A 21,143-nucleotide genomic window follows, 5' to 3' on the forward strand; every position below is an offset into this window, starting at 1 on the left:
CAAGTGTTTATCTCCACGTATATAGTAAAAAAAAAGGACTATAATTACGTACTTTTACAAAATTTATTTCAAGCTCTTGGCACTTTTAGTATACTTCTTACACGTCGAAGTAACCGCGACACATGGATGATAATTACATGAGAGAGACATGATTTTTGCGGAACATATATCGATCATCGACGCGTATATAACGACGAGCGCGTGTCTATGTAAAACGATTATTATGGTTCTGAATAATGAGAAAATAACGACGACACTTTCTTTTCGGTTATCCACGTATCTATATTAAATATTTATATAAACAGCTCTGTCGTCCTCCCGTTTCTCTCTCCCTCCACCCTTCCGCTCGGTCCTACGTGTAATAAGGCATGTACGGAGGCACTGGATCACATAATACTTTCGAACATCGATGTATCGTTCATCGTCCCCGAGGCAATCGCACCGTTGCGCACGACGACGGCGGAGATTCAATAAATGCACCAACAGTGGTTATGACAATCGGATATTCTAGTACTTTGGTATTTTTTTTCCTTGTTTCTTTCTTTTCTTTTATATTGTCTTAGCCCATACCGCCAGCACGTACAACTCGATCTCGCACTCGTTCGTTCCCCTTTGAATCTTGAAGAGCCCGTCCTCTCCCCAGCTGTGTCCCCAAGAGTTCACGACCAGCTGAAGAAGAGATTAAATTTGAGTTTTTATTTATAATTTCAAGTCTCGAGACAATTCGCGACGTGTCCAAAAGTTGAGACATCCTTGCAATTCAACGATACGTATATAAAAAATGTTTCACTGTGATCTTCCTCCTCTCTCTTTTTTTAGACCGTTACGAACGTTATCACGTAGCTGTTTGATACGGCATAAACTTACCCAATATTTGAGCGGTGGACCGCGATAAGACGTCTCCTCGCCCCAGCCGATTATTCTCACCGAGTGATAACCGGAATCGTGCAACTCCGCGCTTCGAGAGTGCTTGTATATCCCGCTCTTGTAAATGAAGAAGTCCTGGTAGACTCTCATGGTAGCTGCGAAAAGGCGGACGCGTTACTTCACAATGTTCTCTTAACGTCGTACAACATTATGCCATATTCCGCGGGACATAACGATTCTAAATGTCAATACGCATTTTTAGAATTTCGACTAACGCGATCGTCAGATTGTGAGTTATGGCGGCTACCTTGCACGGGTCCAGAGGTCAGGATCTCCTGCATAATGTCAGTCTCGTTGCCCAGGCGGTAGGCCGGGCCGACCTTGTACAATTCTGTTCTCAACGGGTGCGATGGGTTTCGACAACCGGCGGCATTTAGGTTGCTTCTCTTACGCAGTCTGCAGTGATCATTCTTGCCGGTCCAAGCATAACAGTCCTCGTCCACCAGTCTACGACGGGAGAATTAATAAATTAGTAAATTAATAACGCGCTAAACAGAAATTCGTCATCGCGCGTTATACAGAATACATCATATAAGCCTAAGGCGTATTTTTAGACATCGAATAAAATAATAATCTAATAAAGCAGGATTGATCTCTTCGGGCCAATCTATTGCCGAATCAAAATGAATCTATTTTATACTCGCAGGTAATATATAAAATAATGAAATCTCTTTGATCAAAGTTGTGTATACAGGGTGTCCTTGAACTCAGTGCCAAAATTGGCACAGCGGCTTTAGCACGTGAAAAAACAAGTTGAAAATGTTTAATAAACATTAGTAAACATACGACGAATGCAGCATATATACATTTTTGGCCACAAACATAGAATGACGAATCGTTTCTTCCAGGTACGTTCTATGCCGAATAAATATATGCCAAATAAACATATTATGTCCGATTCCGAACGGGGGTTTTGGAGTTACCTATTAACTTCGAAACCGTTCGGATTCGGACATATGTTTATTAGACATTTTCGACTTGTTTTTATGTGCCAAAGCCGCTTTGGCACTAAGTTCAGGAACACCCTGTATAATTAAGAACGGATGAGAACATTATTCAACACTTTTAAAGAGACAGAGAATCTCGGACTGTGTAAAAAAAGTACCCGAATTTTCTCAGGTAGAGCCAGGCGCGGTCGAGATAGCCGCCTCTGCAGCCTTGTTGTCCCCTGTTGTTGCAAGAGAGCAGATGCTGAGCGCTCAGATCCACGTTCTCGGCGCCTTTGCTCATGATCGAGAATCTGTCGGACGCGACGTCGGCCGTGGACACGGCCCAGGACGCGCCGCACCATCCTTGATCGTGGACGCCGGATATGTCGCGCGGCCAGCGCGTCCTGGAGTCGAACTCCCGTGGCAGCGCATCCGGGTCGTAAATGCGTCGTACCGGATTCATTTTGTACACCTATACGCAAAAGAAAGCAGTAGCTTTAAGCGAGATATGGTCCTGGGCCCTCTTTGATCGCGTTCAATTTACCGTATATACGACGGATCTTATTTACGATCGGGGAAAGGAAAAAAGATATTCGCGTCCTCGAGCACTGAATTTCAGGTACTTCAGAGAATTAAAGGTTTCCGGCGTTGCCTGCGAGCAACGTTGAGCGATCTCCTATATTCATAGAAGCCCCGCAGCAAAGCACAAAGGATCACTTCAACCGTGGAACTTTAACTTTTGGTCGCAACTGACCTAATCTATACGAGACAGTTTTGCGTTTATACACAGCTATCACGTGTTAAGAACAAGGTTGCCTCATTTTGAATCCGACGAGGTGTAAACGAGAAAAGTTCGTGCAATTCCGCTATATAAAAAATTTCCTACAGCGTTTTTTAAATGCGTGTTTTCTTGAATAATTTACGTCTCTCTCTCAAATAACGTATTTCGCCGTGATAAAGGTGTAACGAAGATTTATTGGGGAATATTCCGCGAATATTTTACGACAATTTACATAAGACTTCCGACTATTTAAGCCGCGGATCTCCGCGATGGCGACTCTCGAGTAATATACTTACGGATTGCGAGGGATTGAGAGTGCCCAGGCGAAGTTCCACGCCGTCCCGAAGCGTTCTTCCCCAGAATTCGGAATAATTGCCCGCTTGCCATCCCAGATTGAATTCTTGCAGGTTGACCTCCTCCATCAATTCCGGCTCGATCAAGCACCGATTCTCCTCGCAGAGCACTTCGGCGCGCTGACCCAGCGAGGAGCATTTACTATAATATAAATTAAACTTGCAAGATCCGCGTGTTTTTTTGCTCCTCACTCGTTGTTATATTTACAAAGAAAAGGGAGATGTGTTACCATGTGTTACAATTAACTTTTAACGTTTGCCCGTGATGGTACTCCCTTCCCTGGTAGAAACACGACATTCCTGGAACAACACGAGATTTGGAGAATAACTCCACATCGCGTATCAATATAATAAAAATATAAACAGTGCGTCATTATAATTCCGATTACGCACTTGGGACTTACTTTCTTTATACGCAAGGTAAATTTAATTTTATACAAATACATTACATAAATTATTATAGTATAATATTATTATATACGTAATATATTAAATATACGTGTCTAAATTATTTTTATATTTATATTTCAATTATATACGCACTCCTTATCTCCCCGGGCTCCGAGATGTTCGGGGCGATCCCTCTGCAATGGTACCAGTAATCCGGACAGCAATCCTCTTCGCGGGTCCGGTTGCAAAAGTCGTCGCAGTAGCACAGCGTCTTGAGGATCGGCGCGCTGCATTCATCCTGTCGTCCTGGGCAGCAACTGCCTCCGGGATACCTCGAGGCGCAGTACGGTCCCGGCGGCAATCCAGAATAATCCGGGACGCCTCTCACGACCGAGGGTAAGAACACAAAGGCGATGAACACTAAATTTTGGCAGTGTGCGGTCCACATCCTGGAAAGGACCATTTTATAATGAAAATACCAAATTTCGTTAACATTTCTTTAACACTCTTTCATAGCATTTGTTCTAAATACTATATGCACTTCGCTTTAATTTCACGACGTACTTTTATCTAATTTCAATATCGAATCTCACGAAACTTTGTCACAGTCTTTTCGTCAACTTCGCGCGTAACTTCGAGCCAATGTCGCGTAACCAGGTGTGCTCGCTCACGCGATATGTGGGGTTCGGTAACAACTGGCAATTGACAACAATAAACGCTGCCAGGAGCCTGCAATGTTGGGGCCGGCGGCGCGGCGAGACGCGTCATCCCGTCTGCTTTGGAACGACTTCAAGGTGTTGGCCGCTTAAATGCCGCGCGATTCGTCATGAGACATTCTAGAGGGAATGATGGAAGTTCTTTCCTTAGGCTTGTGCAATGTCGCCACGCGTAACATTTTGCCCGAACAAACCCCGCTCGATCTCTCTCCTTGACTTCTGGGTTCTTTTGCTTTATAGCGCGTGCATAGGTGCGAGAAATCGACCGAATAATTATGAAGCTGGATGTTTAGCTGATGGCTGTGGAAGTTTAGGATAATATTCGATGCCGTATATTATTCGAGGATTTAGAGATTTGTGTCTTTGTTCTTTTAAGATATTTAACCCTTTGATACTTATTATCTTCTTTATTAATCTTATGTTAATATATTATTAAAGATCAACAGTAATTAAAGTAGTTAATTAAAAATAGCTTAATATTAGAACTGCTGATGATTAATTCTAATGTACATATGTATACCTAACCTTTGCAATAAGAGAGAAATTAAATTGCTCAATTTAATCCGGATTTACAATAAAAATCATAAAAAATCTCAGAAAATAATGCACACACAATGCGTTATAAATTTGAATAATTTAAAAAAAATTATAAACAGTTGCTTGCAATTGCTTTGGTAGTTCTCGTGTTAATAACAGCTCTTCAAAGCTTAATTAATCTCTTGTCGGTAAAGTGAACGTATGAATCAAGAAACTTAACAATCTATACAATCAGATTGAAACGATTCGTTCGGCGACAATAACGATTCAACCGGGTTTCGCCGCGGCAGGGATGAGCTTATAACAGTTGCCCGCGTTGCCCGAACGTTCGGTCCACACAACGTCTATTACGGATCACGTAACTCTGAAACGAGTGCCACCCGAATCGGCTGCATTATAATATTGATGAAATTTACCAGACTGGAACGAGGATCGTGATTTCAGCTTCCTGAGCCCTGACAGGCGCACACGCTTGCGTAACGATACTAATTTTCTGATGGTATCGACTTAATTGATACTTAATTAAATTTAAATATACACTTCGCTATAAGATCCGAATGCACACACAGAATTACATTTTAGGTATAAGCGTTTTGCTCGAAAAGAAATGAACATTTAATAATAAACTTTAATTGCTTCCGACTTGGACAACTGTCGCACCTCATTGAACAACCTGAGTCCTATACTTAAGATTGAAAAAGAATTTATTGGAAATTAGCCCTGAGAAATCGCGGGACGAGCGGCGCATTCGGCGAAAATTTACATAATTCATATAACATTCTTATAATACACGAAGCGCAAAATTATTCTACTCAACGATGCGTACTCCGATGTGCTCCTCGTTCTACATGCTTCCGAGAACTGCATATCGGCAGCCGCTTCTGTGCGCGTATAGAGACGGAAGAATCACGCGAGCTGTTCCCGATCGCGCGGGCTCTCCGCGCGCGAGAGACGAGCGCGTTCATTGAGGAACGGGCAATTAATGCAAATAATCCCAGCGCGCGGCGCGCCGCGCCGCGGGGCGCGGGAACGCGCGTGAATACAAGTAGGTCGTTCGTTTGACCCGTTCTTTCCCCCCGAGACGCCACAAAGTGTCCTCAAGTCGCCGTCGTCGACGCAATAAACGATAATTCACCCACAAACGACAAGTGTGCAAATTAAAAAAAAAAAAAAAAAAAAAAAACAGAAAAATTACACCAGGCAACCGCCCGACGAGGAGTATACAAATAATATTAATCGGCGTAAAAACAAAAGCAAACGAAAGATCGTAAAACTCGAGTTAAGACCCTGCGAGAGTTGAATAAAAGTATATATGGGCGCAACGCGGTGCGCGTCCACGAGACCGGCGACAGCTGACCCATGACATCGGCGCAGCGTCGCGCCCTACGAAGGTCACGATAAGGACATGCGACAGACGGAAGGAACGTGTCGATTAAAAACTATACGGAGTCTAAATTAAGCGAGAGCTTGCGACCGACGAGCAATCCGAGATGCATCGTTGGACGAGCTCTCCCAAGTTGTAAAAAAAGTTATAAAAAAAAATAAATAGAAGTTATATAAAAGAAGAGACTCGATAGGAGTTCATTCGGTGAATTTATAAATCACCGGATATCTGCACGCGGAATCTCGGAGAGTTGAATTTGCATTTTGAGGGCCTTCTCTCCGGCGCGGGCGCGAACGTCTTGGAGCCTGTGCGCGTTATACCGTCTGTGTGGAGCACACGTGAAAAGAATAATTTAGAATTGTGCCGCGCCGCGTTAATCAATGTCTCGGGTGCTCATTGATACGCAAATTCCCCGCGATGTGTCACTCGCGATAAGGCGATAATAAACAGAGAGAATAAGTCGGTCAGCCGCGCTGAGAGGAAAAGACGGCAAAAGAGGGGAGGGGGGAAACGACATAGAAGTGTTTACAAATGTTCCCAGGATTGATCGATAACAAAGTCGTAAAGTGAAATGCGCGAGTGGCCTTCGCGCGCTGGCTCATCTGTCCGGAGGAGCGGGAGCTCGCATCAGCGATTTCTGGACGAGGTCCAAAGTTTACATCATTCGCGGGCGCGATATATTTCGCGATAACGGGTCCCGCGAACATCGATTCACCGGACGCGTTATTAGGTAACAAACGTTCGCGCTCTCAGCGCGACGTTGGCATGGCACGCACCGGCGCGGCGGCATGCGCGGCGACAGCGCTTTAATTTCGATGCACTTGAAATAGCACGCCGAAAGTTCCCCGCTATTTTCGTTTTATCGCAGCTGGGACCCCGCGGCGCGAGACTGGCCAACGAGCCGTAATTGCCAGAATGTTAGACCGGCAGTTACAATAATACGAGCTTTGGTCGAACATCACGGCCGCGAGGAGTCTAAGACCGATGGTGTCTGAATGCTCATTAATGTAAGTGGAGTTGACACACTGACTGGAGACGGACAGTTCGTTTAACCGGCCGGTTCTCGAGGACTGGCGCGACTCTCCAGGGGTATTTCTAAGGTTACCAAGGTTAAGGCACACGGCTAGTCTAGGGCCTTCGATTCAATGAGCCCACTTTAAAGTCAGCCTTGAAAATAGAGTCAATTTAAGGTTCCCTTCGCCGTAGGGAAGATCGCAGATTGTGTATTTTTAGCTGCCCCTTTCTCTCCCTCGGCATATCCCATAAATTCCCTCCACCGAAAGGGTCGCGGGTCAACTTATAACTTATAAACGGGAGAGTGTATCCTTCTCCCTTTCATGACGGTTGTTCTCGAAATATATCTAATTCATTGGATGATAATTGATGGTGAGTGGAAATAATCTTGACTTGTAATTCCAAATGAACTTGTCGTTTTAGTGATTTTTAATATATCAGACATTTTCACGTATCTTCTCGTTTTTGCATCTGTGAAAAATTTACATAAAAAGAAACGAATAATTTCGTCTGCCAATCTAATATTTCGTGAAATTACCCTCTAAATTGGCCCATCTTGGAGCAGTTCTCTTTTTATGTCAATTTTGCTCAAAATATATGTCCGATCAATTACTGATAGCCAATCTTGAGTGAAAACAATTCCGATTTAACGTGCAAAGTAAACTTTTTATTTGACGATTTACAATATGTGAGATATTTTCACTTTTCAAATAAAATTCTTTCATTTTTTTTTATCAGTATAAAATACATAAAGAAAAGAATGATTTTATCTATCAGTCTGATACTTTGTGAAATTACTTGATTAGCTCGCTGGACCACCTTGCAAGCATCGCCGATCGATCGTACATAATTCTTCTTTCGGCACGGGCCAATTTCGTTGCCGGCCGACTATCAACCGGCACGCACAAAAATCAGGCTGTAGGGCGTGTTAGAAAACGCGATTCGCGTAACGCGTGATATTAAGCGACCGTTTATCGCCGCTATTATCATCCATTTACCGCATAACAAAGCGCTCTTGACCCGTTTAGCCTCATTAACAGCAAATTCATGATGCAGCCGCGGTTTCATCCTGCCCGCCTACCAACGATCAGACGTCCGCGCGCGAACATTAATTATTCCGCGCGAACCACTTTCGTGTCTGATTTGCGCACGGCGCGGTTCGAGCCGCAATATTGTCCGGTATGTACGCGAATAAGGAAGCGCATGTCGTTTACAGAAATACCATATTTCTGCACTTACTCGCTGTCCCATTTTCCGCGTTGCCACCCTTTCTACTATCTGTTTGCGCCATTATTTGTTTCGCGTTATTTTTTTTATTTTACATATTATTACTTTATTTATTAATTCTTGGTAGAAATAATAATTTTCTTTGGCAAAGAGATTGTACTGTTAAAATATTAAAGGGTGAAATTTAAACAATATCTTGAGTCAAATAACATTGTTATTTTTAACTACAATATACGAGGTGTGATGAAAAAGTTCGTGCAGTTTTTTAATTTTCCGCGCTAGAAGTGTCCGGATAGAAAACTGTATTTTTTTATATGTTGGTACACTTGTGCTTGAAATATGTTCACGGTGATAGCCATATTGAGCGCGTATTTCACAATCGATAGCCAAGTGAATAAATTGTGTTTTGTTGTGTTCGGCGATTTTGTAATACTTAATTTATAATGGAGGATCCAAGTATTGATCCTCCATGATGAACCATGAAAGGACAACGATTTGCAACCGTTGAAGACATTAAACAAAAATCGTTGGACAAACTGAAGGCTATACCGAAAACTGGAATTCCAGAAATGTTTTGAAGACTGGAAAAAACGTTTTGGCATAAATGTGTTTTATCTGATGGGGCTTACTTTGAAGGGGACAACATAAATATAGATGAATAAAGACATACTTTTTCAAATATAAACAAAAACTCTTGATTGTCCATTATAAAGTATTACAAAATCGCCGAACACAACAAAACACAATTTAACAATTAAAGTAATTTAAATCGACCGTAACTGGCAATATATAACGTCTTTACCGATATGAACATTGAAAACACAATTTATTCACTTGGCTATAAAATGTGAAATATGCGCTCAATATCACTGTGAACATATTTCAAGCACACACAAGTGTACCAACATATAAAAGAAATATAGTTTTCTATCCGAACACTTTTAGCGCGAAAAATTAAAAAATTGCACGAACTTTTTGATCACACCTCGTATGTCGAAATTTATTATTTTAACATAAAACAGTATTATTTTAACTTTACTGGTTTAATTAAATTAACGACATATTGAGTAGAAGCAGTGACGGCCTTATAGGAGTGGTTAAAAATGACTCAAATTAAGTATTTGACGAATTTAACAGTGTGGCATTGTTTAACCGATACGTCGCATTTACGATGTAAAGACGCGAAAGATTTCTATGAAGTCAATATGGTCTCGATGACATTGCGGGATAATATATATACGTTGCGAAACACAAACGTAATCATCAATGAAAAGATTCGCAACATCATGGCTCGGCCGTCACGAGTGTCTTTACGTCGAAAGTAATGGAGCATACAGGAGAGTCGGTACAGCTGTCGCGTATCGATTAATCGTGCGTTTTGCGTGACGTCAGATCCGAGATTGCTCGATGAATATATACCGTCGACGGAAAGCTATGCAACCTTTATCGCCGCGCTTTATTATCGTGACCGACTTTTCGAGTTTAAATCGGTCGAATTTAAAGAAGAAAAGTTGCTCGAGCGCGACTCCCCTTTTTTATAGATTATTTCAGTTGAATTGCCGAGTATGAATTAACTCACAGTTGGCGAACAATAAACATCGGCTAATATATTCGCTAATTTTTTGAAGGGAAAATTAAAAATTTATTACATTTTTATTGCAAATTTTGAAAAATCGTAATATAATACAATACGGATAAATATGATTAAATATGTATAACATTTCATTTCGATATTAAATATAACATGCTAATATAAAAATGCCATTTTTGTATCAGCGTGTTATATATTTAATGTTATATTTCATTATATTTATTTTAATATATAAACAAAGTTAGTTAAATTCCTAATTAAACAGCGTGATGGCAGTTAACGTGTTAAAAAGGCTTATCTCTCTGCGATGCTGCGTAAAAACATGCATCGTGAAAAATCGTGGAGGTTTCATTCACGACGCTTAATTGTATCGTTCACGACGTGTTCAGCGATGCTCCTCGATCGATATGCCTGGAAGCGGCAGCGATGACGAGTGAGATCGGCGCGGCCGCGCGTGGCGGTGCTCGAGCTGACGCAGCCTCCCTGATGATTAAATGCAACGCGCGTCTCCGATTGGCCGGCCAGAGCATGGTCTTTACATCATAGTTATAGATTAAATTCCACGAGCATCGCGTCAACTCGCCCGCGGGTTTGCGCCACGCCATCGGACAGTAATGAATTAATCGCGTCTTTCTTCCGCGCGAGCGATATTATTTCTTCACGTCGGGAAGTCGTTGAGGATGCCACTTCCGCGAGTCGCGCGGGCTTCTCCGATTTTTTCGCAACACACACGTCCACCCGTCATCGAATCGGCTACGTGATTCATTCCGCGACTGATGTACAACACGCTCGATTACGCGCGCGTATATACTTATAGAATGTACGTCAACCAGCGCGATTGTCCTTCGAATTGTTACTCTTGCGAATCAGTGAGTCCTCTCTTTCCCCGGAAAGAAGAGTCCGCCGTTCGCCAAACTTCCGATGAGTATGCGGAGTATGTCGATCTTTCGTGAATCGTGTGAATCGTGATTCACTATTATATAGCTTTAGAGTGAGATCGTATCGCTCCGGCAGAGTAGCCGCTCTAAAAATTTGAGTGAAAAATTCACTCCTACCCTATGAGTGCCCGCATTTATCCAAATTAGAGTGACAACCCTCTCTTTTGGAGTGACAGACTGCGCATCGCAATCACTCTGATTCTAATATATTAGTGATAAAACCACTCTAAGAGATTTAGAGAGCGCACATTTCATGTGTTTTTGTTCGTTCATTTCTCGTATTCGCTGAAGAAACCGCAACGAATTTTTACGTAAAACTTTAAAGTTCATGAAATCGCAACGCGCGGAGCGAAATTTCGTCCGAAAGAACCGAATTTCGACATTTCTATCGGCGAGCGTTCGTCTATGCTAAACAACCCGACGACGTTTGCATACATTCATGAGGCGGAGCGCGTTCTATAATCCCTGGCAGCGAACTGACTATCAAGCAGCGCGCCGCTAAACGCAATGACATAACACGATATCAATGCACGCGCTACGTCAACGTGTATACGACACCGCGTATACCGAACCGGCACGCGTATCAACTTTCGCGCGTCGTCCTCTTTCGCGAAGGAGACTAAAGGCGTTACGCATTAACACTCCTACACGCCGTTCTTCAGTTTTTCCAATCAGTCTTAACCCTATTCACTCCAACCATGCCCTTTCGTGTCCCACGAGTTTCTAATCCTTGCATCATAACTCACGAACGAATCGACGAAATTTAATGTTCCAAAGCGCAAATCAAAGCTAAAAGTAGTAGCTTTAGTTGCAGGGATATATTTCGAGAGAATCGCGGATCGCGTCCCGAGGGAGGAGGTCGAAAGTGAGCGCGCGCTTTCTTTCGTGTAGATATTTCTGAATGCGTTCGGGGGGGCATTCCCCCCGCTCTGCCCGGATATTGGAAAAATAAACAGGCCGACGCGATATAGAGCCCCCTCTGCTTTATATTCTGTGCCTCTGCTTATTTTTATGACCCGATACGAAAAGCGTATACGGAGGAGACCGTATATCAGAATTGAAAAGGTCTTCCCGCGTCTTTGCTCTTCTTTTTTTTCCACAGTGAGCGACGCTGCGCCGCTAGAGACGCATCTTCCCTTTGTGCGCTAGTTCTCGAGAGTACAAGCTCAAAAGCAAATAATAACCGTTAGCGTCCGGTTGGCTCGGATCAGCGCGCGCGATCGCGGGGATTCTCACATCGCCGATCTCCTTCTTGGAAAAAAAATCGCTCTTTCTCTTTTTCCATTCGAATATCAGAGACGCGCATGGTGACGCGCGCGTCGTACACAAAAAGCTGATCGAGATTTATAGCTCGACGAGGCAATTATTGCCGGCGGAACGGGCGCTATTATTGGCTTGCAACATATAGCCACCGCTTCGCTAAAGGAGCAGCGCGTTTCTGCTCGAGAGCTTTCGACCCACGCGTATGGTCATCGCTCTCAAATAGAGAATCCGCGTATATACCGCACCGCGCCGGATCGGACATCAGCGATCGCTCGAAAGCTCAAAGCCTCTTGCGTCAACCCCGAGACGCGTGCCAGCCGATTTTATGCTATATACACCTGTGTCACGTTGGAGACGAGAAACGACGGGCGATAAATGTCACACGCATGTGGCACACGTACGGCTGGAATTGCGCGCTCCGATTGTCGCGCGCGAACGTTTTACACCCTAAGCTGGCACCCCGCGCGCAATTCCGTCTGTCATCATTTTTTCTGATTGAAGGATTTACCGCGACGTTTTGATGACCGATCCGCCTCCGCCTCGGTAAACCCTCTGTTGAAATTTTACGGGCAAACGCGGCACCAATTTTCAATAAATATATATTTCATAATCGTGAATTTATATAAAAAAATATATTATTTTATTTTATTTTATTTTACATAAATTTATTTTTCAAATAATAATTCCTTGCGTGTATCAGATACTTTTAGTGAATTAATAGGCCAAAACAAAGTTACGTTTACTAATCCAGTTTATTATTAGTTGCGAGGCTGTTTTCTTCTTCAACATTTTAGACTTTTATATAAACGGCCCGTTGTGGATTTTCTTTCGCTCGCGCCTCTTTTTTACGCGTTGTAAAATAAATGTCACTCCCGCTTTTTTAAAAAGTGTGTTTACTGCACGGCGCGCCGTGCGGTTATTCGCGGCCCTACAAATTGTTAATAGCTAAAAATAGCGTGGTACGTCATATCAAGCAGAAGGACAGGATGGATGCGCGCTGTTGCCCCAAATTCCACGGATTATAGGTTGTTTGCGTTCGCATGCCTTCGGAAAAGCATTTATTCCGGGATAGCTTGTAATTTGTAACTTACGCGCGATATATACGTGTCATTTCATTGAATTCGATGAGTTTATATTATATCGTCAAAGATTTTCTCGCTTGTCGTCCGGGCTTTGATGTCGCAATAGTGCTAAATTTAATTAGCAATTAAATTTGCTCATAGTACAAAGTTTCGTTAACATCACCGTGTTGAAATCCAACATTGCCGGGCGCAATTTTAGGGAACGCGATTTAGAGCGCCGAGAGAGCGTCTTCAAATCACGTGTCTGACGCGTATCTCGTTTCGCGAACATTTATCAATGGTTCTCTAACGTCGTAAACTGATTTATTGGTCGCGATTAATATGCCGTTGAACGGCGGCGCCTATGATAACGGTAAATCGCAATAAGCGCGTTCGCAGTTAATATACAGCAATAAAGTATATCGGATCGCGCGGCGCGCGTGTCAGTGCAATATGCGCGTTTATGACGACGGCCTCTGGTGCTATATGTGACGTGGATGAATGTTCTTAGCTCTATTAACTGTTAACATACGCACTTCACCGATGTGCCGACGCGCGACGGAATAAAAATCAGTTTTCTTCTTTTACGACGCGCCCAAATGTCCGTGTCCGTGTGTGTGCGTACGTGTAAATGAAAAAAATGTATAAAAATAAAACGAAACACACATAATTTTTCTCTAACGATTTCTTCCCGACGGTGTTTTTATTAGAATTCTATCGTTACTCTCCGCTTCGGCAGAATTACGGTTTAGACGGTAAGAACTACGATGGACAAATCAAGTGCCGGTGCTGCATACGCCGCAAGTAAATATATATAGCGATGACAATCCGCATCAGCTCTGCGTCCGTCTTCGATTTCAATCGTAAGCGGAAATCTATCCGGTGGCTATACAAAGACACCCACGTACTTTTAAAATATTCCCCGATAATTAGCAAAACTCCATTTCCGCGATACCGAAGTCCGAAGTCACATTAACGCGTATATAACGGATTGTTCTCGTCATCGCAATCGTAACGCGACGCGATAATCGTTCAATTATTGTCACGGAACACTCGTTAATATATGCGTGCCAGCTGATGACTATCGGCAAATTGCGCGGACACGCCTGATGGCACCGGCTTATAGCACTTCGCTGCTGCCGGTGCGCGGTGTCCCGATACCGATCTCTCTCCGAGAAGTGAATTACATGCGAGCGGCGTCTTGCCGGGGGATTACGTCGTCGTAGCGTTGACGCATATACGTGATTGCGAAACTGACGCGTGTCGCGCGCACACGTTCTATTCCGAAATAATCAGATCCCTGCCCCTAGCGAAGCACTTCTCGCGCCGTTGTCAACCTTCGTCTACTTTCACGTTGATTTTTCGGACGATCTTTCCGACGAAATCTCCACGCGAGCGCGCAACGAGAAATCTCATTTTGTTAGATTAACGCCGCGATTATATATATAATCCGGTTCTTCAAACTGTCAGGCGCGCCGCGACGCGCGACGTCCTTGATAAGCGTCCGCGATAATGCTAATAGTATTTTACCTCTCGGAGCCTGACCCACATCTCGCGCCCGTTTGACAACGACCTTTTCATTAACGCGGGATTAGCGCGCGGGATTTATCCGCGTCGCAGTTCGTCCATCAAAAGATGTTTACTTTGCGTCGCGACGCGCGTCGGGGAAGATTATTAATACGCTCGCTCGAAGTAGAACAGTATGGTCGTCGGATGGGACTTCTTTTAATCGTCGTTTTGTTTTGATGATGCAACTGCACCGTGGGAGTTTTAATTACATCGGTAAATTCGCTGCCGCTGCGTCGACTTTGATTGCGGCGGCGGAAGAATCAACGGAGAGGCACACAGCTTAGAAATTAATATCGAGCCTGCCATTGCGCATTACTCCGAGAGCGCGATCTTTTTAAAGTAGAAACGTAAAAAAGAGATATTTGGTGTCAGTAATATAATATCTCATTGTATTATTGTCTCAAGCAAAAAAGGCGGAATTATAACATTTTATTAAAATCAAGCCTATTTCTGGATACTTTCGGAATAAAATCTCTTTAAATTACTATTTTAATAATTCATCGTGTGTGTTCATTAGTTTGTGCTCGAGAAAATATCTTATGAAAGTTTCGCGAAACACACCGCGTGCCGCGTACGCTTCTACTAAAGCGGGCGAAACGCACCGCAGATAGAATGTAGATTTTCCAAACATTCTAAAAACTGTCGCATTTATCGCACGAGATGAAGATAAGTCGCATTATTACACGCTCACGTTACACGCGCGAGGGGGACGGGGCGCCCAAGGAATATTTGAAATATACGCCTGTGATACGCTCCATTTCACCAAGGTGACATTCCATCGAGTGTCCGGAGATAAGGAACAATGTGTGAGAGATCGTATCTCGAATTTTTATTTCACGAAGCCTATAAGGGCTGCTTATTTTTCATCCCGTCATCGCCGTACTTTCTGAAGCAATTATCGAAATAAAAGTATCGCAAGCAAAATGCTGGCAGAAATAGTCTCTCAAAAATCACTTTCTTCGAAACTGTGCCGAACCGAGGATCGATCTCTTCAAAGAATTCGACATTAAAATTAAGTCTGAGGCTTTCGTAGCGCTGCGCAAGCAGCACCGCGACGCGAATTGCGCGTAGAGTTTCGCGCTTAACATCTTCCCGCTGCAGTCGTTCGTCGCAGCCTTGTCGCCTCGTATGACATACAGCTCTGCAAGCTGGTTATAATTTATCTATCGCGTACGTACGGAGAAGTCAGCGCGCTATTAAAACGCTACAGCCCGATGAAAGTTGCAATATTATCATATATACGAGTAATCGGCACTTAGCGACGAAGGCTGCGGTTTGTTATTTAGAGTGAAGAACTGTTAAGAAGTTTAATATGCGAACTCTCTTCTCTACGAGTTTCGAGATATTCGTCGAATCAGCGTGAATTTTTCGATGCGCTTCAGCGAACGAGATTTTTCGGCGCTGCTATTTTCTCTTCGTTTAATTTTATTTCATTTTTTTTGTTTTACACACTTATCGCGCGAAGCGTAGACTCGCTCTCTCGCGTTAATCGCCGCGCGATATCCGTTGCATAGAGTTACAAACCCGTCGTGATATAAATTGCTCGCCTGTGCTAAGAATGCGACTTGATGATGCTTTCTTCTCGGGCTCGCAGATATAACGCGAGCATCGAGTGAATATAAAAGAGAGAGAGAAAGAGAGAGAGAGAGACTCTTGAGAAAGAATCTTGATCCTAGTTGGCTTATTGTAAGGAAAATCAAAAAATCCGAGACTGTAAAGGATTCTTATTTATCTATCCGGAGGATAAACAAGAATCTATTCGATTTCTACTTGCTGACCTCGACGGATCGAACGGTCGCCATCTCTGGATTCGTGCATTGATACAATTTGTGGATTAGGCCGATAACGACAAATAAATCGCTATTCAAGTGGCTGGTATTCCCATCGCGCAGGTCGCGACATCGGGATATCAAACTCGCGCGCTCGTATAACTTGTCAAAGTTCGTCGGCGGATAATTCCCGTTGTGCACATGTTAAATCCATATATACGTGCCCAGCATTTTTTTTCTCGTCGCTGACTTCATCATTAAAATCAAGCGATTCTAAGGCCGGTATTCATAGTCAGATCTTATATATTGTATATATATAAGATCGTCTTAAGTTCATCTTTTAGATATTCCGTAGCCGAAACGAGTCGTACTATCGTAGCGTCTAAAAATAAACTTAAAACGATATTTAATATAAGATTTGATTACGAATACCGGCCTGAGAACAGTCAATCTCTATCAAGTTTTTTTTCGCATTAACTGAACGAAGAAACCGCGAAACGTTGGATTGAACGAAACTATTCGATTGTCCAAATGTGAGTGTTTTGAGATCTGCATTAGTATACCGGATGTCCAATCGTCAGCGTTAAAAAATCCAGATTCTGCTCATTAAACTAGCTATAAGATTACAAATTTTCAACAATTCACGAATGTAATTGTGTATTTTATTCCCAATATTTTTAGATAAAAGTAAGTTTAGAAAACGTGAATATAACGCGAGAATTATCGAGATAAAAATGTATTATAATAAATGGCGAAATAAAGTTTGATAGTATATTCCCATAGCAATCATTTTGATGTAAAAAAACACGCCCGAAGAATGCGATCAAACGCACGTATATACGCGACCAATCGTTTATTTTTGTAACTCCACGAGAACTTCTGAGAAAGAAGGTGAAGGAGAAATAAAGTGATTATTCGCATTCCTCTCATTTCTTTTTCGCGACGTATATTGGCGAATGACACCAGCACCTGATGGCAATTTGATAAGATATTCAAATTTAGGTCTGTGTTCGCGAAAGAGAGATAAAGCTGACGATCGTGAATGAAAGTTAGAGAAAAATACAATTAGCGTTGTATCCTGAAACTCATTTATCAGCAATTTGTCCGATAAGAAAGATTCGTTAGCCACGTGTCGTAGTAAAATTTAACTTCAGACATTGAGATTCGCAAATTATGAATTTAGACATTAAATATTTCGCATTGAGGATCTTAATCCTCCGTCTGTACACGTCTACGGCGTCCGAGCCAAAATGATATCTGCTCGTGACCGTAAAACTTAATTGTAAGAGCCTGCCAGAGAATATTAAATAAACGATGTTTATCAAAATGACTATAAAATCGTCAACTACAATGTAGACAGATGTTTTGTGAATTTTTTCAGATTTTTTTTAATACTTTAAAGTAAGAGAAAATAGCGCTAAATGTGACGCACGTACACTCCGAGAGTGCAAAAAAAAACATATATACAGACGGAGAGTTAAAAAAAAATTACTATTATTTGTATATATATATATATATATGTACACAGTTTTTACAGTTCGACATATTAATAATTTATGACTTTATGACGGTTTCTCTATTTCCGCATAACTCGTACGACTTGTAAAACCGCAGTTGACCAGCTATTTGCACAACTTCGACAAAATTCGAGCGATCTCTCGCTTAAATTGCCACGATCGCGCTCACTCTCGAGAAATCGGTATTAAAAAAATCGATCGCGCATAATTTACAACGCCATTCAAACAATCTACATCACTTACTCGAGAACGGCGAGAGACTCAGTCTGGTCCGAATCGAGGACTATCTTCTTCGATGACTGTCGGTTCGCATGTGCCTCGTGCGGCCGGGAACGACTGCGCGATCGTGACGAGAGAAGAGAGAAGAAAACAAAACGTTAAAAAATAATATAATAATCGATACAGAAATTCGCGGGACGGGGAGCTCTCGGCTGGCCGAGACGCTGGGACGATCGGCCTCGCGATCGAGGAAGATCACGAGGGGAGAGAGAAGGAGAACACAGCCGGTGCTGGCGGCTCGAAAGCGCGAGCCTAACTGACCCGCGGAGACGAGAGGTAAACGTAAGCTAAACTAAGTCTCGGTATCACAATTCGGTTCGAACCGCCACGCGGAGGAGCGGAGAGCAGCGGCCACGGCCGAGCGACATGCGTGAGACACGATCGGCATGGTCCACCACCCACCGTCGTCTCCTTGCCACGGCGTCTTCTTCTCTTCCGTCGTTCCCCGTCATCGCATCTGGATGACGAAGGCGCCGACGATGACAGTCGCCGAAGGCGGGAAGGCGAACCCGCGAACGGTATGCCGTATCGTATCGTAGCCGGAGATCGCGAGGAAATCGAGCGCGGGAAACCGCGTAGGTCCTCGTAGGAAAAAATCGGTGTCAAGGACGAAAGTGGTATTTTCCGGTATTTTCCAGCGCGACGAAACGGTTATGTGATCAAATTAAAAAAAGGGCAATTGGTATTTTGTTTCCGATATGCCGTAAGATTTTTGGGAAGCCGCGTCGACCGGTTGCCTAAGCCCTAGACCTCTCCAAGCGCCAACCCTTTAGGCGAAGCTACATCCTATTTCTAGAACCAACAGGCGACCCTCTGCTATCGCTATCGGATACTTCTGTGTGAAGACGCTGATATATAGCGTCTACCGTCTTTCCCGACGCTAATCCCGTATTTAGGAGCGCGTATACATAATTAACGATCAAGGACTGGGTACTCACTCTCGGCGTGCGCGTACTTGATCCGAGATGGGAGGTCGCGATCTCTCTATCGATACGCGCGCTCGGTGTCGGCGACAAGTTCGCTCTCCGAAATTGCTCCCGGAACCAATCGAGGGAAAAAAAGGTCTGTCCGAGCTGCTGGCGGATCTGGAGCGCGAGTCCGACTGAGGGTCGAGTCTAGTAATACGGACTGAAATCTATATCGGTTACATTTTGCCAACGGATCTCCCGAAACCGAGCGCACTTCCGACGAGATTCGTCATTGTCGAGACGCGCGCAAAGCCCGGCGCGGCGATCATTCGGGGAGGATAAACTTTGCGGTATACAGATGACGCGGTGCTGAAAGGTCCAGCCCGCACGTTTCCGCGAAAAAGCGCCCACGTCGTTATCTCGGGCTTTCGTCTTTCGATAACCATCGCGCGAGAAATACCACACGAATACCGCGCGATACCTTGAGAAAGGAACAAGCGCGGCGCGAGACACGGGCATGCGGAACAATCGGAGTGTTTTTGTTAGTTTTAACTGCCAACGACAAAAAATAGTGTTATTTTGGTTTAGTTAAATTAACAATATATTGAGTAGCAGCAGTGACGACCTATATAGGAATGGTGAAAAGTGATTCAAACTGAATACAATTTGATACTACAAATTTAACAGTGCATATACACTGTAAAATAATAAAGAATGAAATTTAAATCAATATCTTGAGTAAAATAACATTTTGTTATTTTTAACTACCATGTGTGTCAAAATTTATTTTAATACAAAACAGTATTATTTTAGCTTCATTGGTTTGGTTTTAAATTAACGATACATTTTGAGTAGGAGCACTGGCGACCTATATATAGTTAAAAATGACTCAAATTGAGTTAACTTAACATTACAAAAACAATGTATCGTTCTGATAACACGGTATTCTTACATCCATCTCTCCTAACTACACTTCACTAATGAAAGTTTGAACGAACAAAGTAACAAAGCGCGTCCGCAGTGTCCGCACGCCCGCTGCGAGAAGATGCGAACGCGCGATGCAGATCACAAATTCTTATCGTATTATGATTATGGATAGATTCGCGCGACTGAAATGTTGACACCCCGCGCTGATAACAATGACGTTCGCGAGCAAACATCTCTAAATATAAAACAGACGAGCTTTTTCAAGCAAAAGCGCGCAAAATATCGTATTCGCGCACGAAGGAAAAAAATAACGCGAAGCGTGTTTCTGCGCCTCATCCCGCCTCGCTCTTATTCGCGCGATCTAATTTCGAAGTTTAAAGTATTTTGGAGTCAAAATATTAAGATCTTTCGCCTCGAAACGCAAAAGCTTTCTGAATCGCGCACTCGTAAAACCGTGACGCGCGAAATACCGGGGGCGCTTATCGAATTTGTAACGGTTGTCACTTCGACGAATGATTGCGATAACCCGCCGGTCGGATAATACTCGGCCGACGGTTTAATTGACGATGACGAACTCGCCGAGAATGCCGACAAACGGGCACTAATGTAAATTAGGACCGAAAGATCGGAGCGTCGCGTCGCATTGAAAATCTATCGAACGGTGAAGATAATGCGTGCCGCGAGGTATTAGGACTTAATTGATATCGCGGGCGCGCATGCAACGAGACGATATATAGATCGTCGCATCGTCGCATAGCGCAGAGCTATTTATAATGATTGACTGTCCGGCCTTAATTATTCATTGTTTCGGAACGACATTGAGGAAAAAGAAGGAAGATGTTAATCCATGGAAATTGCCCCGAGGCGACCGCTAATGATGCAACTTGATGCGACTTGATGAGGCTGCGACGTTTAAGTTTTCCTCGACGTTTCATAGGCCGGATTTGTGTAAAATAAATGTAATCTCGGTATGAAACGTCTTATACAATCCAGTGTGAAACGTTTGCAGGCACTGGTCTTTCGTTATATCATCTATACACATGAAGTGAGAAACACGTTTGGT

At 43.2% G+C, this 21,143-nt stretch overlaps 2 protein-coding genes across 6 annotated transcripts in view; one reads left to right on the forward strand and one right to left on the reverse strand.

Annotated features, from left to right (window-relative positions):
* Window positions 1–49: 49 nt before the first annotated feature.
* LOC143905064 (putative peptidase C1-like protein F26E4.3) lies at window positions 50–19,336 on the reverse strand. 4 transcript variants are annotated; one of them, XM_077420198.1, is made up of 8 exons: window positions 19,184–19,336; window positions 3,534–3,829; window positions 3,221–3,290; window positions 2,934–3,132; window positions 2,033–2,328; window positions 1,175–1,374; window positions 868–1,022; window positions 50–669 (listed from the first exon to the last, which is right to left on the reverse strand). In XM_077420198.1, the coding sequence occupies exons 2-8, from the start codon at window positions 3,826–3,828 to the stop codon at window positions 550–552; spliced, it is 1,335 nt and encodes a 444-aa protein (XP_077276324.1). In that variant the 5' UTR covers window position 3,829; window positions 19,184–19,336; the 3' UTR covers window positions 50–549. The 4 variants fall into 4 exon arrangements, with proteins under 4 accessions (XP_077276324.1, XP_077276321.1, XP_077276320.1 ...); XM_077420195.1 differs by lacking the exon at window positions 19,184–19,336 and adding an exon at window positions 18,210–18,519; XM_077420194.1 differs by lacking the exon at window positions 19,184–19,336 and adding an exon at window positions 5,460–6,047.
* Nan (transient receptor potential cation channel subfamily V member nanchung) overlaps window positions 6,264–21,143 on the forward strand; it is a 35,162-nt gene continuing 20,282 nt past the window's right edge. The window contains exon 1 of one of the 2 annotated variants that reach the window (XM_077420181.1): window positions 6,264–7,024. Coding sequence is in view for 1 of the 2 variants with exons in the window: in XM_077420180.1 (XP_077276306.1) it covers window positions 10,771–10,783 (13 nt within the window). In the remaining variant the exon portion in view is untranslated. Of the gene's footprint in view, window positions 7,025–10,103; window positions 10,784–21,143 lie in introns of those variants that run through there. The other variant, XM_077420180.1, reaches the window with a different exon arrangement.

This window comes from Temnothorax americanus, unplaced genomic scaffold, assembly GCF_048541705.1.
Source record: "Temnothorax americanus isolate GAGA-0224 unplaced genomic scaffold, ASM4854170v1 Scaffold6, whole genome shotgun sequence".
NCBI classification, from domain to species: domain Eukaryota; kingdom Metazoa; phylum Arthropoda; class Insecta; order Hymenoptera; family Formicidae; genus Temnothorax; species Temnothorax americanus.

What these genes read in the sequence shown, in the direction of transcription:
- LOC143905064 (XM_077420194.1), bottom strand. Translation starts at nt 5,500, where the DNA reads ATGCAGTTCTCGGAAGCATGTAGAACGAGGAGCACATCGGA. An exon ending in GGAGCCCGGGGAGATAAGGA is followed by an intron (nt 3,291 to 3,533) that starts GTGCGTATATAA and finishes GTGTTGTTCCAG; the next exon opens with GAATGTCGTGTTTCTACCAG. An exon ending in CTCTACCTGAGAAAATTCGG is followed by an intron (nt 1,375 to 2,032) that starts GTACTTTTTTTA and finishes CTCCCGTCGTAG; the next exon opens with ACTGGTGGACGAGGACTGTT.